We start from the raw sequence: 18,925 nt of genomic DNA, 5'->3' as shown, positions 1-18,925 counted from the left end.
CTTGCCAGATCGAGGCCTAATAAATATTCAATACCTTTCATGGGCCATCCAGTCATGAGCGTGTGGGGAGGTGAAACCTGTTGAACTGGAAACGGTGTTCCGAATAAACATGAGAGCAAATGGGAGGACTGTGTCCCACGTGGTATTGTTCTGTTGCACCATCTTCCTAATGGTCGCTTTTAAAGTTCGATTCATTCTTCCGACAATGCCGCTGGATTGGGGGTGATATGCTATGTGGAATTTCTGCCTGATCCCAAAAATTGTTAAAACAGTTTCCATGACTGCCGGTGAAGTGGGAACCATGGTCTGACTCAATGCTGTGGGGGAGACCCCAGCGTGTGAATAACTGTTGGGTCTAAATCTTAGCAGTGGCCTTTGCTGTGTTTGTCCGTGAGGGAAATGCTTCTACCCGTTTAATAAAGGTGTCGGTAACAACCAGCACGTACTTGAAGCCGTTTCTGCAAAGGGGAAGGGGGCCAATGTGATCGATTTGCAAATTTGTCCAAGGGCCATTCACAGGTCGGGTGTGACGTAATTGTCCTTTCTTTGAGTAACGTTCAGGATTGTTCTGAGCCCAGATAAGGCAATTCTCGACATAATGGGATACATTGCTTTTTAAATCGGGCCACCAACACAAAGATCTTAAATGGGCAATGGTCTATCCCCTTATGTCTGTATCCGTCATGAAATTGGCAAATGAGCTGGTTTCTGTCCTGGGTGGGACCACATAAATTCCGTTTTTTAAAACGATGCCGTCCTCTACAGACAGTGCGTCCTTCCATTTATCATAGGGGGCTGGGAAGGTGCCGTCTGAAACCTGTTTCAGAATGTGGTCTGCTTTTTGGGCTTGGGATAGATCCTCAATATTGGTCTGGGAATCCTGGACTGAGTATCAGTTCGCTTTCGGGTGGCTGCCAGACGTGACCATGGCGTGATCCTGCTTTGGCTAAGGTGCCTGCCTTTACATTACCGGCTGGGGAGAGGCGATGATGGCTTCTTACTTTAATGATACTGTATGTGCGGTCTGAGGCTGTCTTGAGAATGTGCTTTAAAAACAGGGCAGAGGGTAAGGGTTTTCCATCGGCTGAAACAAAACCTCGAGATTTCCACAGGGGCTGGAATTCTGTTAAACTGTTGCACACATACAGGCTGTTGGAGTGTATGTCTGCGGGAGTTGGAAAAGAATCGGGGTGCTGAATTACATAGGCAATGGCTGCCAGTTCTGCTGCTTGTGAACCTAGTGGCCTGGCAATTTTAAAGAGATCTCTTCTAGTGGGCGTCCCTGCACGTCTTCCACATAAATTCCACAACCATTAGTTCTAACTCCATATTCGATTGTGGACGAACCGTCTACATACATTTTTTAAGTATCCCATGTGGCTCGGGAATCCTGTGTCTTACTGCTCGTGGGTGTAGTGACTTTGGGATAAAGGGTCATGTGTGGTGTTGGGCTGCTATGATCTGGCACTCGTGGGGTCCCTGCATATTGGAGATTGTCGGCCAGAAATGTGTGGGTTTTGGTGCGTTTTACCGTAATGTCCCTGCCTTGTAATAGTGTCCAGCGAGCTGCTCTGATTTGGCTGACTGAACTGTCCTTTAATCTACCGTCTCCTAATATTGCGTGGGGGTGTGCTCGGTCAAGATCATGACTGGGTTGAGGCCTGTGATGTACGCAAAGTACCGTACTGCCCAAAAGACTGCAAGCAAGTGGCGTTCACAGGCTGAGAATCCTTGCTCTACTCTTAAGGCATAGGCTACGGGTCCAAAGTGATCGTGTCATTCTTGCAGGAGCACTGCTGATAGGGTTCAGTCGGTAGTTGCTGCTTCTATGGCATAGGGCAAGTCTGGGTCTGGAACTTGTAAAGCGGGGGCTGTGTGCTGCGGAATCCATTCCCACGGGGCAAAGCTGATCTTACGGACTGGCTAAGGCTCATAACTATTAGCTTTACTTCCTCCCTCTTCTCTAGGTGGGCCAGATGAGGTGCGGGGCATGGGCCAAGGACTGGCTGAGGAAAGGTCATGGCGGATCAACAGGAGAGGGGGGTAGGGTGCCACCCGGCCAGGCTGGTCACGTGGAATGTTCGTGGACTGAATGGGTCGGTAAAAGAGCCTGTGTGTTCGCGCACTTGAGGCAGCTGAAGGCGGACGAGGCCATGTTGTAAGAGACGCACTTGAAGCTGGGATACCAAGTTAGACTGAAGAAGGGATGGGTCGGACAGGTGTTTCATTCGGGATTGGACTTTAAAACAAGGGGGGTGGCAATTCTTGTGAGTAAAAAAGGCGGCATTCGAGGTGGGAAAGATCAAGGCAGACCAGGGGGGTAGATTTATTATGGTCAGCGGGAAGCTGGAAGAAATGGCTGTGGTGTTGGTGAATATTTACATCCCAAACTGGGATGATGTCACGTTCATCAGAAGGGCGCTGGGGAAGATTCCAGACCTCGATTCCCACCGCTGATTACAGGGAGCGGTTTTAACACGGTTCTCGATCCGAGATGGGTAGCACGGTAGCATGGTGGTTAGCATAAATGCTTCACAGCTCCAGGATCCCAGGTTCGATTCCCGGCTTGGGTCACTGTCTGTGTGGAGTCTGCACGTCCTCCCCGTGTGTGCATGGGTTTCCTCCGGGTGCTCCGGTTTCCTCCCACAGTCCAAAGATGTGCGGGTTAGGTGGATTGGCCATGCTAAATTGCCCGTAGTGTCCTAAAAAGTAAGGTTAAGGGGGGAGTTGTTGGGTTACGGGTATAGGGTGGATACGTGGGTTTGAGTAGGGTGATCATTGCTCGGCACAACATCGAGGGCCGAAGGGCCTGTTCTGTGCTGTACTGTTCTATGTTCTATGAGACTGGACCAGTCGAGTTCCAGGTTGGGAAAGGTGTCAGCAATTGCAAAAGAGCTGCGGGGTTTCATGGAGCGCCTGGTGGGGGTGGATCTGTGGAGATTCGGGAGGCCAAGGAGCAAGGAGTATTCATTCTACTCCCATGTGCACAAGTTGTGTTCCAGGATAGACTTTTTCGTACTTGACAAAACGCTGTTAGCAGGGTTGGAGGACACTGAATACTCATCAATCATGGTGTCGGATCACACCCCACACTGGATAGACCTATGGGTGAGCACAGGAAAGGCCCAGCATCCGCAGTGGAGGTTAGATGTAGGGCTGCTAGCGGAGGATGAGGTCTGTCAGGAGGTGAGGGAGGCCATTCGAGGGTACATAAACAGCACCAATACGGGTGAGACCGTGGCAGGGATGGTTTGGGAAGCATTGAAGGCAGTTATCAGAGGGGAATTTATTTTCATTCGGGCCCACAGGGAGAAGACTGAACGGGTGGAGTTGGATAGGCTGGTAGGTGAAATCTTACAGGTGGGCAGGAGAGATGCGGAGTCTCCAGATGAGGAGCTCCTGAAGGAGCGTCAGAGACATCAAATGGAATTTGGGCTCATGTCCACAGGTAATGCAAGGGGGCCGCTGAGGAGGGTAAAATGGGGCAATATACAAGTATGGGGAGAAAGCTAGTAGGATGTTAGCACATCGGCTGAGGAAGCAGGAGGCGGCGAGAGAAATTGGGAAAGTAAAGGATATGAGGGGAAAGGTGGTGGTGGACCCGGGGGGCAGTAAATGATGTGTTTCGTGAATTCTATAGTCGACTTTATAAATCGGAACCCCCAGCCGGGGAGGAGGGTATGAAGCAATTTCTGGGGAGGGGGGCTCGAGTTCCCGAAGGTAGATGAGGAACTGATGGAAGGCCTGGGGGGGCCTATTGGGCTCGGGAGGTGATAGACGGATTGGGGGTGATGCAATCAGGTAAGGCCCTGGGACCTGATGGATATCCAGTGGAGTTTTATAAAACGTTTTCTGGGTTACTGGGGCTGCTCCTGATTAAGGCCTTTAATCAGTCTAAGGAACTAGGAGGCCCCCCCCCCAACGTTATCACAAGCATCGATCTCTCTCATCTTGAAACGGGACAAAGAACCAGAGAGCTGTGGATCATACAGTCCAATCTCCCTTTTGAACATAAACACTAAATTACTGGAAAAGATCTTGGCCACACGTGTAAAGTACTGTGTCCCGGAGGTAATCGGGGAGGACCAGATGGGATTTGTGAAGGGCAGACACCTGGCGTCCAACATTAGACGGCTCTTAAATGTTATAATCATGTCAGCGGAGGGGCGCGAGGATGTGGTGATAGTAGCTATGGATGCAGTAAGGCCTTTGACTGGGTGGAATGGAAGTGCCTATGAGATATTCTGGGCAGGTTTGCGTTTGGGCAGGGATTTGTGAATTGGGCCTGATTGCTATATCAGGCTCCGGTGGTGAATGTAAGAACCAACCGGGTCTGGGTACAGTCTTTGTAGGGGGACAAGACAGGGATGCCTGCTCTCCCCACTACTATTTGCCCTGCCATAGGGCCCTTGGCAATGGCCCTTAGGGCTTTGAATGTCTGGCGGGTGATAGTAAGGGAGGGATGGAACATAGTGACTCGCTCTACACGGACGATTTACTTCTTTATATTACAGACCCGTTGGGGGATGGCCGAAATCATGGAGACACTGGAAGAATTTGGGCAGATTTCAGGCTGCAAACTAAATATGGGAAAGAGCGAGGTATTTGCGTTTCAGGCACGGGGGCAGGATAGGAGACTGGGTATTAGCGAGAGGCAGCATGGTTTTGTGAAGGGGAGGTCATGTCTCACTAACTTGATAGAGTTTTTCGAGGAGGTCACAAGGATGATTGATGCAGGTAGGGCAGTGGATGTTGTCTATATAGACTTCAGTAAGGCCTTTGACAAAGTCCCTCATGGCAGACTGGTACAAAAGGTGAAGTCACACGGGAGCAGGTGTGAGTTGGCAAGATGGATACAGAACTGGCTAGGTCACAGAAGGCAGAGAGTAGCAATGGAAGGGTGCTGTTCTGATTGGAGGACTGTGACTAGTGGTGTTCCGCAGGGGTCAGTGAGGGGACCTTTGCGGTATGTAGTACATACAAATGATTTGGAGGAAAATGTAACTGGTCTGATTAGTAAGTTTGCAGACGACATAAAGGTTGGTGGAATTGCGGATAGCGATGAGGACTGTCAGATGATACAGCAGGATTTAGATCGTTTGGAGACTTGAGCGGAGAGATGGCAGATGGAGTTTAATCCGGACAAATGTGAGGTAATGCATTTTGGAAGGTCTAATGCAGGTAAGGAATATACAGCGAATGGTAGAACCCTCAAGAGTATTGACAGTCAGAGAGATCTAGGTGTACAGGCCCACAGGTCACTGAAAGAGGCAACACAGATGGAGAAAGTAGTCAAGAAGGCATACGGCATGCTTGCCTTCATTGGCCGGGGCATTGAGGATAATAATTGGCAAGTCATGTTGCAGCTATATAGAACCTTAGTTAGGCCACACTTGGAGTATAGTCTTCCATTCTGGTCGCCACACTATCAGAAGGATGTGGAGGCTTTAGAGAGGGTGCAGAAGAGATTTACCAGGATGTTGCCTGGTATGGAGGGCATAAGCTATGAGGAGAGGTTTAATAAACTCGGTTTGTTCTCACTGGAACGACGGAGGTTGAGGGGCGACCCGATAAAGGTCTGCAACATTATGAGGGACATAGACAGAGTGGATGGTCAGAGACTTTACCAGGGTGGAGGGGTCAATTACTAGGGGGCATAGGCTTAAGGTGCGAGGGGCAAGGTTTAGAGGAGATGTACGTTTACACAGAGGGTAGTGGGTGCCTGGAACCCTCTACCGTAGGAGGTGGTGGAAGCACGAATGATAGTGACGTTTAAGGGGCATCTTCACAAATTAATGAATAGGATGTGAATAGAGGGATACTAACCCAGGAAGTGTAGAAGATTTTAGTTTAGACGGGCAGCATGGTCAGCACAGGCTTGGAGGGCCGAAGGGCCTGTTCCTGTGTTGTGCTTTTCTTTGTTCTTTGGGGGAGTTACCTTTTAAAGTGGTGTGGAAGATCTTCAGGTATCTGGGATTCAGGTGGCTACGGATTGGGGGCAGTTCCACAGGTTAAATTTGGATGACGAGGTCGATCGGATGAAAAGGAATTTCTGCAGGTGGGACATGCTCCCGCTGACACTAGCAGGTAGGGTACAAACGGTGATGGTGACAGTCCTTCTGAGGCTGCTTTTCTTTTTTCAACGTCTCCCGATTTTTGTCCCGAAGGCCTTCTTTAGGAAAATGAATGCGTTAACTCAGGTTTTGTGTGGGCAGGTAAAACCCCGAGGGTGAAGAAGGCAATCCTGGAATGGGGTCGCCAGGAGGGGGGCTTGGCCCTCCCCAGTTTTATTAATTATTACTGCGCGGCCAACATATCGATGGTCAGGAAGTGGGTAGTGGGGAGGGGTCGGTTTGGGAGTGAGTAGAGGCGGCATCCTGTAAGGGTATGAGCTAGGAGGCTTTATTAACGGCTCCCCTGCCATTCTTGCCAGCTCGGTACTCCACAAGCCCAGTGGTGGTGGCAGCCCTGAGGGTGTGGGGGCAATGGAGACAGCACATGGGATTGGAGGGGGCGTCAGTGTGGTCACCGATCTGTGACAATCACCGTTTTGCCCCGGGGGGCTCCTATGTCTTATGGTCTTTTGGCCCAGGGAGCATTGGGCATCATCTGAATAATTACCATAAGCTTCTTATGCCTGTTCGGGGCAGCATGGTAGCATTGTGGATAGCACAATCGCTTCACAGCTCCAGGGTCCCAGGTTCGATTCCGGCTTAGGTCACTGTCTGTGCGGAGTCTGCACGTCCTCCCCGTGTGTGCGTGGGTTTCCTCCGGGTGCTCCGGTTTCCTCCCACAGTCCAAAGATGTGCAGGTTAGGTGGATTGGCCATGATAAATTGCCCTTAGTGTCCAAAATTGCCCTTAGTGTTGGGTGGGGTTACTGGGTTATGGGGATAGGGTGGAGTTGTTGACCTTGGGTAGGGTGCTCTTTCCAAGAGCCGGTGCAGACTCGATGGGCTGAATGACCTCCTTCTGCACTGTAAATTCTATGATTCTATTGGTGGCCCTGAGAAACCTTGCTGGTTCCCACTGTACCAATTTTGGCCAGCTGCAACGCCGATAGAGGCACTCATAGGCCTTGTTGGGGTGAGGGGCAGTGAATGTTCGGGGAATAACAGCAAACGGGATTATTATTTAAACGATAAAATATTAAAGCATGCCGCTGTTCAGAGAGACTTGGGTGTGCTAGTGCATGAGTCACAGAAGGTTGGTTTACAAGTGCAACAGGTGATTAAGAAGGCAAATGGAATTTTGTCCTTCATTGCTAGAGGGATGGAGTTTAAGACTAGGGAGGTTATGTTGCAATTGTATAAGGTGTTAGTGAGGCCACACCTGGAGTATTGTGTTCAGTTTTGGTCTCCTTACTTGAGAAAGGACGTACTGGCACTGGAGGGTGTGCAGAGGAGATTCACTAGGTTAATCCCAGAGCTGAAGGGGTTGGATTATGAGGAGAGGTTGAGTAGACTGGGACTGTACTCGTTGGAATTTAGAAGGATGAGGGGGGATCTTATAGAAACATTTAAAATTATGAAGGGAATAGATAGGATAGATGCGGGCAGGTTGTTTCCACTGGCGGGTGAAAGCAGAACTAGGGGGCATAGCCTCAAAATAAGGGGAAGTAGATTTAGGACTGAGTTTAGGAGGAACTTCTTCACCCAAAGGGTTGTGAATCTATGGAATTCCTTGCCCAGTGAAGCAGTTGAGGCTCCTTCATTACATGTTTTTAAGGTAAAGATAGATAGTTTTTTGAAGAATAAAGGGATTAAGGGTTATGGTGTTCGGGCCGGAAAGTGGAGCTGAGTCCACAAAAGATCAGCCATGATCTAATTGAATGGCGGAGCAGGCTCGAGGGGCCAGATGGCCTACTCCTGCTCCTAGTTCTTATGTTCTTATGTATGAGCATAAGTTGCAGGTTTTTTTTGTAGAACCAGAAGTTGCTCTCTTGCTCTCCCCACAGGGCAAAAACGAACGTGCATTTGTCTGGCATCCTGCACGGTCTCGAGACAACATTTTAAGGGGCATCAGCTGGATAATTTGAACATGGGTTCAAGACTGGCGGTAGTGGTTCATTCTGTTAGTAGTGTGGCACTCTTGATTTTATATCTTTTCATTGGTGAGGGATAGGTGATCAAGCGATTACTGTCATTATTTGCCAATAAAGAAAATTAGAATTGGCCCTGTTACATTGTATGTATGGAAGAGCAGGATGCAGGCACCTTATTGGTTTGCTCACTAAAGTAATTTTCAGTAACCAAAAAAACATGGGTGCTTCAATGAATTTTATTTCTGGATTACACCAAAAGCTCCTACATTGAGTATCTGGACTCTATTGCTTTAGTAACTGATTTCACAAAAGAGCAATTGCATCAGGCAGTAAAACTATTTTGGCTTATTGACATCTTCACTGCGGCAAAACATATTGACAGGTTTGACCATGAGAACAACATGCCTACAATTCTTGCAGAAAGGTTCCCAGTGAATATTCTCTTTTTGGGTCAACATGGCATAAGGGGTTCTAGTAGAGCAAGAGTCAAACCACCACCCACCACCATACTTGGAAGCACAGTTAGCTGCATCACCATCAGTGTCATTATCTCTTGAACTAAATGGTGAATTGTCAACCATGTTTGCATCAATTGCCAATGCGTCACCAGCAGCACCCCTGAATGCACCAAGTTGCAGCCTATAGTGTGTCATCTCATTACCTAACCGGAAGATGTCATACTCTGCATGGCGTTGAGTAATGACACCATTTTCCTCTTCATCCATAACTATTTTTGCTTTATACCACTTCTGTGTGGTTAAGTAGTGCATGTATTCATTGCCAATGTAGTGGTCACCCTGAATGTTCCCAAATCCGTACTTGTACGCAGTCCATGTCTCATTCCACGTCATTTCGCTCTGTCTGGTGTTCCGATGCAGCACAGTCCATCCGTGGCCGCAGTCGTAGCTCATGTTGCAGTTGATCACAATTGGGGGTAGTTTGCTCACTGGTTCAGGCTTGATCACGTAAATGCCATCATCAGTGAAGCCTCGGTCATAAAGATCAGCACAATCTTTCGAGTATTTTGCTGTAACAACAAGCATTTTTGCTGCATGTTTCAATGTACACTTTTGCATGAATTACTGGTATGAATGACCCTGTGTCTTTAAATACATTCAATAACTTTAAAAAGATGGCACTACATCACAAATAGATATGTTAAAATAATGTGACCTCTGGCACATCTCCACCAAACATGCTATTGAACTTTTATATTTTCAATTATATTGTAGATTAAGTTGGAAGAATTAGTTGCCTTTCATTTTATTTAATAATTAGCAGGTTTGCTGTGATGTTTCTAAGGATAATTTGGTGACTATAGTATTTTCATGAATACAGGAGCATTATACCATTAATGCTACACAATGATTATTCTGCTACCAAGGCAGAAATCTGTATAAATCGATAATACGATTTTAAGACCACAACATCTTGTTGCATGGATACTATCTGGAGTCAGCTAGCTCAGTTGAGATCAACCCCCCCCCCCCCCCCCCCCCCAACCTTAGAAGATGTGGATCCAACCTCCAAACCATTAAAAAAAAAAATTTTTTAGCGTACCCAAATCATTTTTTCCAATTAAGGGGCAATTTAGCACGGCCAATTCACCTACCCTGCACATCTTTGGGATGTGAAGGTGAAACCCATGCAAACACAGGAAGAATGTGCCAACTCCACACAGACTGTGACCCAGAACCGGGATCGGAACTAACCACTGCACCACCATGCTGCCCCCCCCCCCCCCAAGTTCCAAACCATAAGCTGGGCTGAGAGATCAACTTAATAATAATTTGAGTATTCTATTGTCTTTTGGCACCTTGAGAAGGAGGTTGAACCTTAACCGAAAATTGCATGTAACGATCCCGTGGTGCTATTCCTACCATTCCCTTAACCAACGTTACTGTCCATTTATCTGATTTAGCTGGTTGGGTGACCTGGTTGTGCACATAACGGCATCACAAAACCAGATGACTACGCTTAAGAGTGTAACTCGTAACTCGTGGGCAGCACGGTAGCATGGTGGTGGGCAGCACGGTAGCATGGTGGTTAGCACAATTGCTTCACAGCTCCAGGGTCCCAGGTTCGATTCCCGGCTTGGTTCACTGTGCGGAGTCTGCACGTTCTTCCCGTGTGTGCATGGGTTTCCTCCGGGTGCTCCGGTTTCCTCCCACAGTCCAAAGATGTGCAGGTGAGGTGAATTGGCCATGATAAATTGCCCTTCGTGTTCAAAATTGCCCTTAGTGTTGGATGGGGTTACTGGGTTATGGGGATAGGGTGGAGATGTGGGCTTGGGTAGGGTGCTCTTTCAAAAGAGGCGGTGCAGACTCAATGGGCCGAATGGCCTCCTTCTGCACTGTAAATTCTGTGATAAACCTACAATCATAACCTGTGAAACACTGGATCACCCTGAGGAGATGGGAATTATTGCTGTCTCAAGCACATTGTCAGTTCAATTAGTCACTAACTAAAGGGGATTTTGTTTTACCCTGTTGTTTGAATCTCTCAGTTTCAACACCATAGGGTGTTTTTTTTCCCTCTTTTTTGTTTCAAATGCTTTTCTTTTAATTGGTGACCGAAACTTGTATTGTGACATAAAATGTCACAAACATGTTTGGGGAAATTTTCCAGGACTAACCTTCATGTCAGGAAAATATAGGCCAGTCAGTCTAACCTCAGTGGTGGGGAACCTATTGGAAGCAATTCTTTTTTATATATATAAATTTAGAGTACCCAATTTATTTTTTCCAGTTAAGGGGCAATTTAGCGCGGCCAATCCACCTACCCTGCACATCTTTTGGTCCTGGGGGCGAAACCCACGCAAACACGGGGAGAATGTGCAAACTCCACACGGACAGTGACCCAGAGCTGGGATGGAACTTGGGACCTCGGTGCCGTGAGGCAGCAGGGCTAACCCACTGCGCCACCGTGCTGCTCTTATTGGAAGCAATTCTGAGAGACAGAATTAGTCTGTATTTGGGGAGGCAGGGATTCATCAAGAACAGTCAGCATGGTTTTGTTAAGGGGAGGTTGCGTCTGACCAACTTGTTGAATTTTTAGAAAAGGTGACCAGATGTGTACATGAGGAAAATGCAAATGACGTAGTCTATTTGGACTTCGATAGGGCGGCACAGTGGTTAGCACTGCTGCCTCATAGCACTGGGGACCCGGGTTCAATCCAGGCCCTGGGTCACTCTCCGTGTGGAGTTTGCACATTCTCCCCATGTCTACGTGGGTTTCACCCCCACAACTCAAATGATGTGCAGGGTAGGGAATTGGCCACGCTAAATTGCCCCAAACTTAGACTTCAGCAAGACTTTTTATAAGGTCCTACGTGGGAGACTGATAGCGAAGCTATGAAACCCTGGGATCCAAGGAAATTTTGCAAATTAGAACCAAAATTGACTGAGTGGCAGGAAGCAGAGGGTGATGGTCAAGGGGCGTTTTTTTCTGACTGGAAGCCTGTGTCCAGTGAGGTCACGTAGGTATCAGTGTTGGGGCCCTTCCTGTTTGGTTTAAACAAATGATAAATTAATGTAGTTGGGTTGATCAATAAGTTCTCGGATGATACAAAAATTGGTGGGGTAGTAAATAGCAAGGCGATAACATATAGGCGGACTGGTCAGATGGGCTGATCAATGGCAAATGGACTTTAATCCAAATAAATGTGAGGTGAAACACTTGGGCAGGACAAAGAAGACAGGAAATACACGATAAACGGCAGGACCCTTGGAAGCACTGAGGATCAGAGAGACCTGGGTGTACATGTACACTGGTCCCTCAAGGGAGCAGGACATGTGGATACAGTGGTTAAGAAGGCATATAGTGTACTTGCCTTTGTTAGCAGGAAGACTATGCTGGAACTGGAAAACGTTGGTTAGGCCACAGCTAGAGTATTGTGCGCAGTTCTGGAATCCACGTTATAGGAGGGATGAGATAGCACTGGAAAGGGTGCAGCGGAGGTTTACCAGGATGTTGCCCAGGCTGGAGAGTGTTTGGAACGAGGAGAGATTGGATAGACAGGGGTTGTTTTCCTTGGAGCAGAGGAGACTGAGGAGGGACATGATTGGGAGGTATTAAATTAAGAGGGGCATAGAGAGCAGACAGGAAGAAACCCTTCCCCTCGGTAGAGAGATCAATGACCAGGGGGGCGGAGCAGGAGGTTTAGAGGAGATGTGAGGAAAAACCTTTGGAACTCACTGCCTGAAAGGGTGGTGGAGACAGAGACCCTCATAACATTTAAGAAGTATTTAGATGTGCACTTGCGATGCCAAGGTACACAAGGCCATGGACCAAGTGATGGAAAATGGGATTAGAATAGTTAACTGGTTGTTTTTGACCAGCACAGATGTGATGGGCCGAAGGGCCTTTTCTGTGCTGTACGACTCTGAGTGAATGTAAGAAAATTGTGCACACAATTTTCTTACATTTCCATAGCCAAGGACAAATATTTCCACTTGGGAATTGTTTTAAAGAAGGAAAAGTCATTTTGTCGACGGGGTAAACAGAACTTCTAGTTTGCATTATGCCTGGTGATCTGTGTTTATGTCCCAGGGCTGACCAAATCCTCATTGGGTTATTGGTCGATGCTATCACAGAAAAATACAGTGCAGGAAAGGCCTTTCGGCCCATCGAGTCAGAACTGCCGCACCTGATCGGCCGATCCTAATCTCATTTGCCAGCACTCGGTCCACGGCCTTGAATGTTAAGGCGTGTCCTCCGAGCTCCGCATCCATTCATGCCGCACATTGGGTAAGTGATCAAATGAAAAGATTGTTAGCCTTGTTTTCATTTTAAATTAGGATCACATTGTCACTCAAATCACATTCCATCAAATAAATAAGTCAAAAACAATTTGTTCTCAATTGTGATATCTTCTTAAAAATCAGTACAAATTTGAATTTGTTAACAAAACAACTCTAAATTTGTGGGGGGGCGGTTTTAAGGCTAAAGAGTGACCAAAGTGGAAACTGGATACTGATGAATGCAGTGAGTTCTCTGTGGTCTGATTACGACAGATCATAGAAAGCTCTATTCCATGGCCGGCTGTACCATACCAAATATAGGAATGCTTGATGGTAATGCTGAGAACAAAAGTGTAAAGCTGTCGCTTATTGAGCATAGCTTTAAATGTAAGAGGGAAAACACAATAACATTCACACCAATGTTTTCAGAAAAATATTATTGAAGTGGCTTACCTTTTTTCAGAAGTAGATCCCTCACATTTACAATTTCGTCCACTTGCTCCTTGCGTACCATACCAGCATTAGCTACTTTAAGTTTCATAGTTTTGTAGGTCAGTGTTTTTGCAGCTTCCAAAGTTAAACTCTGGGCAGCCAGCAGAATAACTATAAAGACCATTAACTGGTTGTGGAAATTCATGATTGAAAACCTGCAAGAGGATGAAGTGCATAAGTTAATCTTATAAATTAACCTTCAGATTTACAGCAAATTCCTCAACACTTACTGAGAGCCTTGTTGGGAGAAGGTTAAACAGGAAATAAATTAAAAGGGCTCACTGTTTGCTTTTATACAGAAGATCTGGATTTCAGTTGCCACTAACCATTAAAAATTAACTATAGGTTTATAGATAATGAAGTTTATATTGAACATGTCCTGAACATGTGGTAAACACCTTAACAGCTGGAACATGATGTGGGGATTATCTTGTCTTTTATCTGTAGACATATCACATCTCGGGTGAACCATCATCTAAAAAGTATTAAATATGTTTGCAGAAGCAAAATTAAATATATGTTATCTGCTATCATTTTCATTTTTATTGAACGATTTTCTTCATTAGTGGACCTTCTCCTCTATCTATAGAAAAGGTACTTTTTGATGTAAGCTGCCCTTGCACAAAGGTATAAAATTACGGTTAACAATTAACCCATACCACTGTAACCTGTATATTGGTATGTAGAGTCTCTAATGTTGCACTGTCATAAGCACATTTCTGAATGACGAATAAACTTAACTATAATTTTAAAAAGATCACTCAGAAGGCACAAACTAAGCACACAAAGTGAGGGGAAAGTCTATAATAGTTTATGTATAGAAATAAAGGCATAGAGTATAAAAGCAAGGAAGTGATGCTGCACATCTACAAATCATTGGTTAGAAAAGATTTGGAGTATTGTGTTCAATTCTGGGCATCATATTTAAGGAAGGATGTTGAAGCCCTGGAGAGAGTGCAGAGGAGATTTACTGGAATGATAACAGGAATGAGGAATTTTAGATCGGAGGAAAGATTGGAGAAATTGGGCTTGTTCTCCTTGGAGCAGAGAAGATTAAGAGGTGACTTTATTGAGGAGTTCAAAATTCTGAAAAATTTTGACAGGGTAAAGAAGGATATTCTGTTTCCACGAACTGGTAAGTCAGTGACTAAGGGTCACAATTTGAAGATGGCCAGCAAGAGAGCGAGGAGTGAGATGAGGAGAAACTTCTTTACTCAGAGAGTTGGTGGGATTTGGATGGAGAGTAGTAGAGGTGGATTCCATAGGAGGTTTCAAAAGAGAGCTGGATCTATGTTTTAAACATTTAGAGGGTTACAGGGATAGGGTTGGGAAATGGGACTAGCTAGGTTTCTCTTTTGGGAGTGAGTACAGGCAACATGGGCCGAATGGCCTCCTTTTGTGCTGTAGAATTCTATGATTCTATTCAGAGATATGTTCAAATATAAATAACCAGTTAAATTAGCTTGATTTTCGCATCTGTCGCACCATTATCTTCAAGCAGTTAAAAGAATCACAGTATTTTTTCACGGCATAGAATAGAATAGAATTCCTACAGTGCAGTAGGAAACATGAGGCCCATTGAGTCTGCACTGACCCTCTGAAAGAACACCCGCCCCCACCCTATCCCTGGAACCCCATCTAATCCGTGCATCTTTGGACACTAAGGGCAATTTAGCATGACCAATCCACCTAACCAACACTTCTTTGGACTGTGGGAAGAAACTGGAACAGAATCAGAATCACAGAATAATCGGTGCCGAAGAGACCCTTCAGCCTATCAAGTCTGCACTGATGCATGAAAAACACCTGACCTGCCTACCGAATCCTATTTTCCAGCTTTTGGCCCATAGCCTTGTATGTTATGACATGCCAAGTGCCCATCCAGGTACTTTTTAAAGGATATGAGGAAAGCCACACAGACATGGGGAGTACGTGCAAACCCCACTGACAGTCACCCAAGGCCGGAATTGAACCCGGGTCCCTGGCACAGTGAGGCAGCAATGCTAACCACTGTGCCACCACGCCGCCCAAAGTATTGATAGTTGTCAGAATCAATCATTTTGGGAAATCTCCCATTAATATCTTTCACAGAACAAATAAAATGACGATTCAAACTTCTGAAAGAGACTGGGATAGGTTGGTCTGACCCACAGGTGACTCCACATCCATAGCAATGTGTGCTCTCTGAAATAGCCCAGCAAGTCACTCATTTAAAGGGAATTTAAGGATGGACAACAAATGTTGGCCTAGCTAGCGACCCCCCACATCCCATGCAATAATTTTTTTAAAGGTATTGCACACTGGGTTTACAGCCACAATGTCATTAGCGACTTTGGGACTTCCGGTGATGGTGATGTACTGAACAGTTGCACATCAGGTGGCTCTCCTCCTGAATATAATTAAATAGGCGATTTTAGTTGAATCTAGCCCAGAAATTCGGGCTTATTTCAATCACAGGTAAGGAAGGGAGAGAATAGGTACAACATGCCAGCGAATGGTCGCAGAGAAGGCAGGAGCGGAGGAAAAGGCCAAAGCAGCGGGCGAGCGAGTCAGCAGACCCACGAGCGGAGGGAGCCCCAGCCACCCCCGAGAGAGGGAGACCAATGACCCAAACAATGGCCTCCCCCCCCCCCCCCCCCCCAACCAGGTAGCGGTCAAGGTGGCAGTGACAGAGGCATTGGTTGCCATGCAGACGGTGATAGACGAAAAGGGCAAGAAACTGGAATTTCGGGAAGACGATCCGAGAGCTAGAAAAAGTGTCGATGGACAAGAGCGACAGGATTGTTGCTCTGGAGGCCGAAATTAAAAGGTTGATGGCAACCCAGGGGAGCCTGATGGGGAAGGTCAAGGACCAGGAGAATAGGTCCCAGAGCCAGAATATCTGGATCGTGGACCTACCAGAGAAGATCGAGGGCTGGGACCCAAAGGACTATGTGGCCCAGATTCTGGGCAACCTCGTCGGGAGGGACAGCTTTCCCAGGCTGCCAGAGATCGACAGGACACACAGACCTCTCCAACCGAAGCCCAAGGTGGGGGAACAGCCAAGAAAAGTAATTCCCAAATTATGTAGATATCAGGATAAGGAGACAATCCTGAGGTGGGCAAGGCGGACAAAGGTGAGCAGCTGGGAAGGACACCGAATATAGGACATTGGGGCAAACCTGGCAAAGCACAGAGCTGAGTTCAACCGGGCAAAATCGGCCCTGTACAAAAGTGGAGTGAAATTAGAAATGCTGTTGACAGCCAGGCTCTGGGTCACGTTCCAAAACAAGGAACATTATTTCAGTACCCCGGCAGAGATGGACGAGTTCGTACAGCTGAGTGGCCTGGACAAAGGGCCGACAAGGCTGCGTTGAGGATGAAGCAGATGAGGAAGAGAGAAAAGAACTGTGATGGACTTATACAATGTTTAAGTGGGACAGTACTGCCTCGCTTTGAACAGAAATATCAAACCACAGGGAAGGGTAGGGGAACACAGGAGGGGAGGAAGAGGAGACCGAGGGAGCAGCTATCTAACGGGTATAGGAAAGTGGTAAGATCAGCCCCGGTAAGGGGGGGGGGGGGGGGGGGGGGGGGCACCACACTAGTGGGGAAAGCTAGTGCTAGGAAGCACAAAAGCAAGGGGGGGGCCCCGGCGCACCACCCGGCAGGGAGGGAGCGTCTGGCGGGGAAGGGGGGACCACAGGGGCAGGGGTGGGAAAAGTAAGGGGGGAAGAAAGGGAACTGTGGGGATATTTACCAACGACTGTTAGAAAGGGCAAGGACACCACTAGATGGAGCAAGACAGAAATGGAAAGACGAACTAAGGGTGGAAATAGGGTGGGACTCTGTAACAAAACACCAAGTAGGCCAAACTACACCTCCTCCTGCGTAAAGCTAAGGCTCATGCAGTGGTGCACAGAGCGCACCTAACCAGAACCCGAATGAACAGGTTCTTGCCGGAGGTGGAGGACAAGTGTGAACCGTGCCAGCGAGGCCTGGCCAACCACACCTGTATATTCTAGGCTTGTCCCAGACTTGTCGCGTTCTGGACAGCCTTCTTCGAGGTGATGTCCAAGTTGTGGGGCTGAGGGTGGAGTTGTGCCTAAGAGTATCGGACCAGCCAGAACTTCACATGGGGTAAAGGGCCGATGACCGTGCTTTTGCTTCCTTAATCGCCTGCAGGAGAATCCGGCTCAGTTGGCGACCAGCAGCACCACCCTCAGCTGCAGGCTGGCTGGCAGACCTGTCGGAACCTCTGCAACTGTAGAAGGTGAAGTGTACCAGCCGAGGGTCGCACAAGGGCTTCCACATCAGCTTGTTCCAAGACCTGTCCGAAGCCAATAATGGATAGGAAAGGAGGGTTGTAGGGAGACCAATGGGAGCCAACTGGACCATACAAAGCAGACAGGAATGGGGGGGGTGGCAGCAAGGGAGGAATGCAGGGAAATACCAGGAGGTTACACAGGGAAAGAGTGAAGAGGGGACCTAAGGCCCCCTCCCCCCTCCAAAAAGCCATAGGAACAACAACAAGAGTCAAGATAGATTAGGGCATCTACGGCGGAAGGGCCTAAGACGGAGCACAAATAACAGAAAAGGGAATGGGGGAGAATGAGGTGGGGGGGAGAGGAGGGGGAGCACGGGGGGAGGGGGATGTCATGATATGTGTGTGTCATGATATGCAGACACACACACAATGATATACAGACAAGCAGCTAAAGAACACAGAGAGCAGGACATGACCAATAAGCAGGCAGGACACTCAGGGGTGGGATCTGACTATAAAAGACATGAGGCACTCACACTCCACCTCTTTCCACTGATGAACAACTAGAGAGTCAGTCAAGGGTGTATGTACAGTCTCACACCTTCACCACGTGGCTAAGAGCCAGTCTGGTTCAGTCAGACAGAGTAACCACACTTAAGTTAGCAGAGAGGCGAACTCACAGAGAACTGTGCTAACTGTGCTATTAGTTCAATAAACCTGATTGAACTAACTTCAAGGTCTGGGGTATCTTTCTGATCTAAGCTGCATCCAGTTGCAGCCAGTGTTAGACCAGTGTATCTAATACGACATGATACCAGGAGACTACTAATTTAAGGTGGCTTACCTCAGTCCATTGCAAGACGACCAGCAATTGTATCCCGACACCATGGAGAAGATTCAGGCTCCTCACCAGCTCAGGACCTCCGGCAATCTCAGTGCCAACTGGCGGACATTCAAGCAAAAGTTTCTGCTGTACATTGCAGCCTCAGACCTCGAGGGTGCATCTGATGCAAGAAAGATTGCGCTTCTCCTCTTAACAGTGAGTGATCATGCCGTTGAACTCTTCAACTCATTTAACTTCGCTGAAGGCCAGGACAAGACAAAGTTTCAGACCATCCTGGACAGGATCGATAGTCACTGTGAAGTGGACACCAATGAAATATTCAAGCTCTACAGATTCAAACAGCATCTTCAAGGTAAAGATGAATCTTTCAATGCCTTCTTAACTAGTCTCCGTCTGCTAGTGCTGTCCTGCAACTTTTGTCATATTGCTGACTCCATGATCAGAGACCAAATCGTGTTTGGAGTTCACTCTGATCTTCTGAGAGATCAGCTCTTAAAAATCAAGCTTATGACCCTGCCAGTCGCGAGTGAAACACGTACAGTGCATAAGCACGCAAAA

At 47.3% G+C, this 18,925-nt stretch overlaps 1 protein-coding gene across 1 annotated transcript; it reads right to left on the bottom strand.

Annotated features, from left to right (window-relative positions):
- Positions 1-8,263: 8,263 nt before the first annotated feature.
- Positions 8,264-13,545, bottom strand: LOC119962135 (fibrinogen-like protein 1-like protein). The gene is made up of 3 exons (XM_038790055.1): positions 13,508-13,545; positions 13,239-13,432; positions 8,264-9,070 (listed from the first exon to the last, which is right to left on the bottom strand). Exons 2-3 carry the CDS (start codon positions 13,420-13,422, stop codon positions 8,379-8,381), a joined length of 876 nt encoding a protein of 291 aa, XP_038645983.1. The 5' UTR covers positions 13,423-13,432; positions 13,508-13,545; the 3' UTR covers positions 8,264-8,378.
- Positions 13,546-18,925: the final 5,380 nt, after the last annotated feature.

Source organism: Scyliorhinus canicula, chromosome 2 (genome assembly GCF_902713615.1).
Source record: "Scyliorhinus canicula chromosome 2, sScyCan1.1, whole genome shotgun sequence".
Lineage (NCBI taxonomy): Eukaryota > Metazoa > Chordata > Chondrichthyes > Carcharhiniformes > Scyliorhinidae > Scyliorhinus > Scyliorhinus canicula.
Note: the sequence above shows the minus strand (reverse complement) of the source record. Positions and strands in the feature narration are given on the sequence as shown.

Bases quoted from the DNA above. Each gene is read 5' to 3' on its own strand.
- LOC119962135 (XM_038790055.1), bottom strand. From the start codon at position 13,422: ATGAATTTCCACAACCAGTTAATGGTCTTTATAGTTATTCTGCTGGCT. The intron at 9,071-13,238 runs GTAAGCCACTTC...TTGTTGTTACAG, and splicing joins GGATCTACTTCTGAAAAAAG to CAAAATACTCGAAAGATTGT.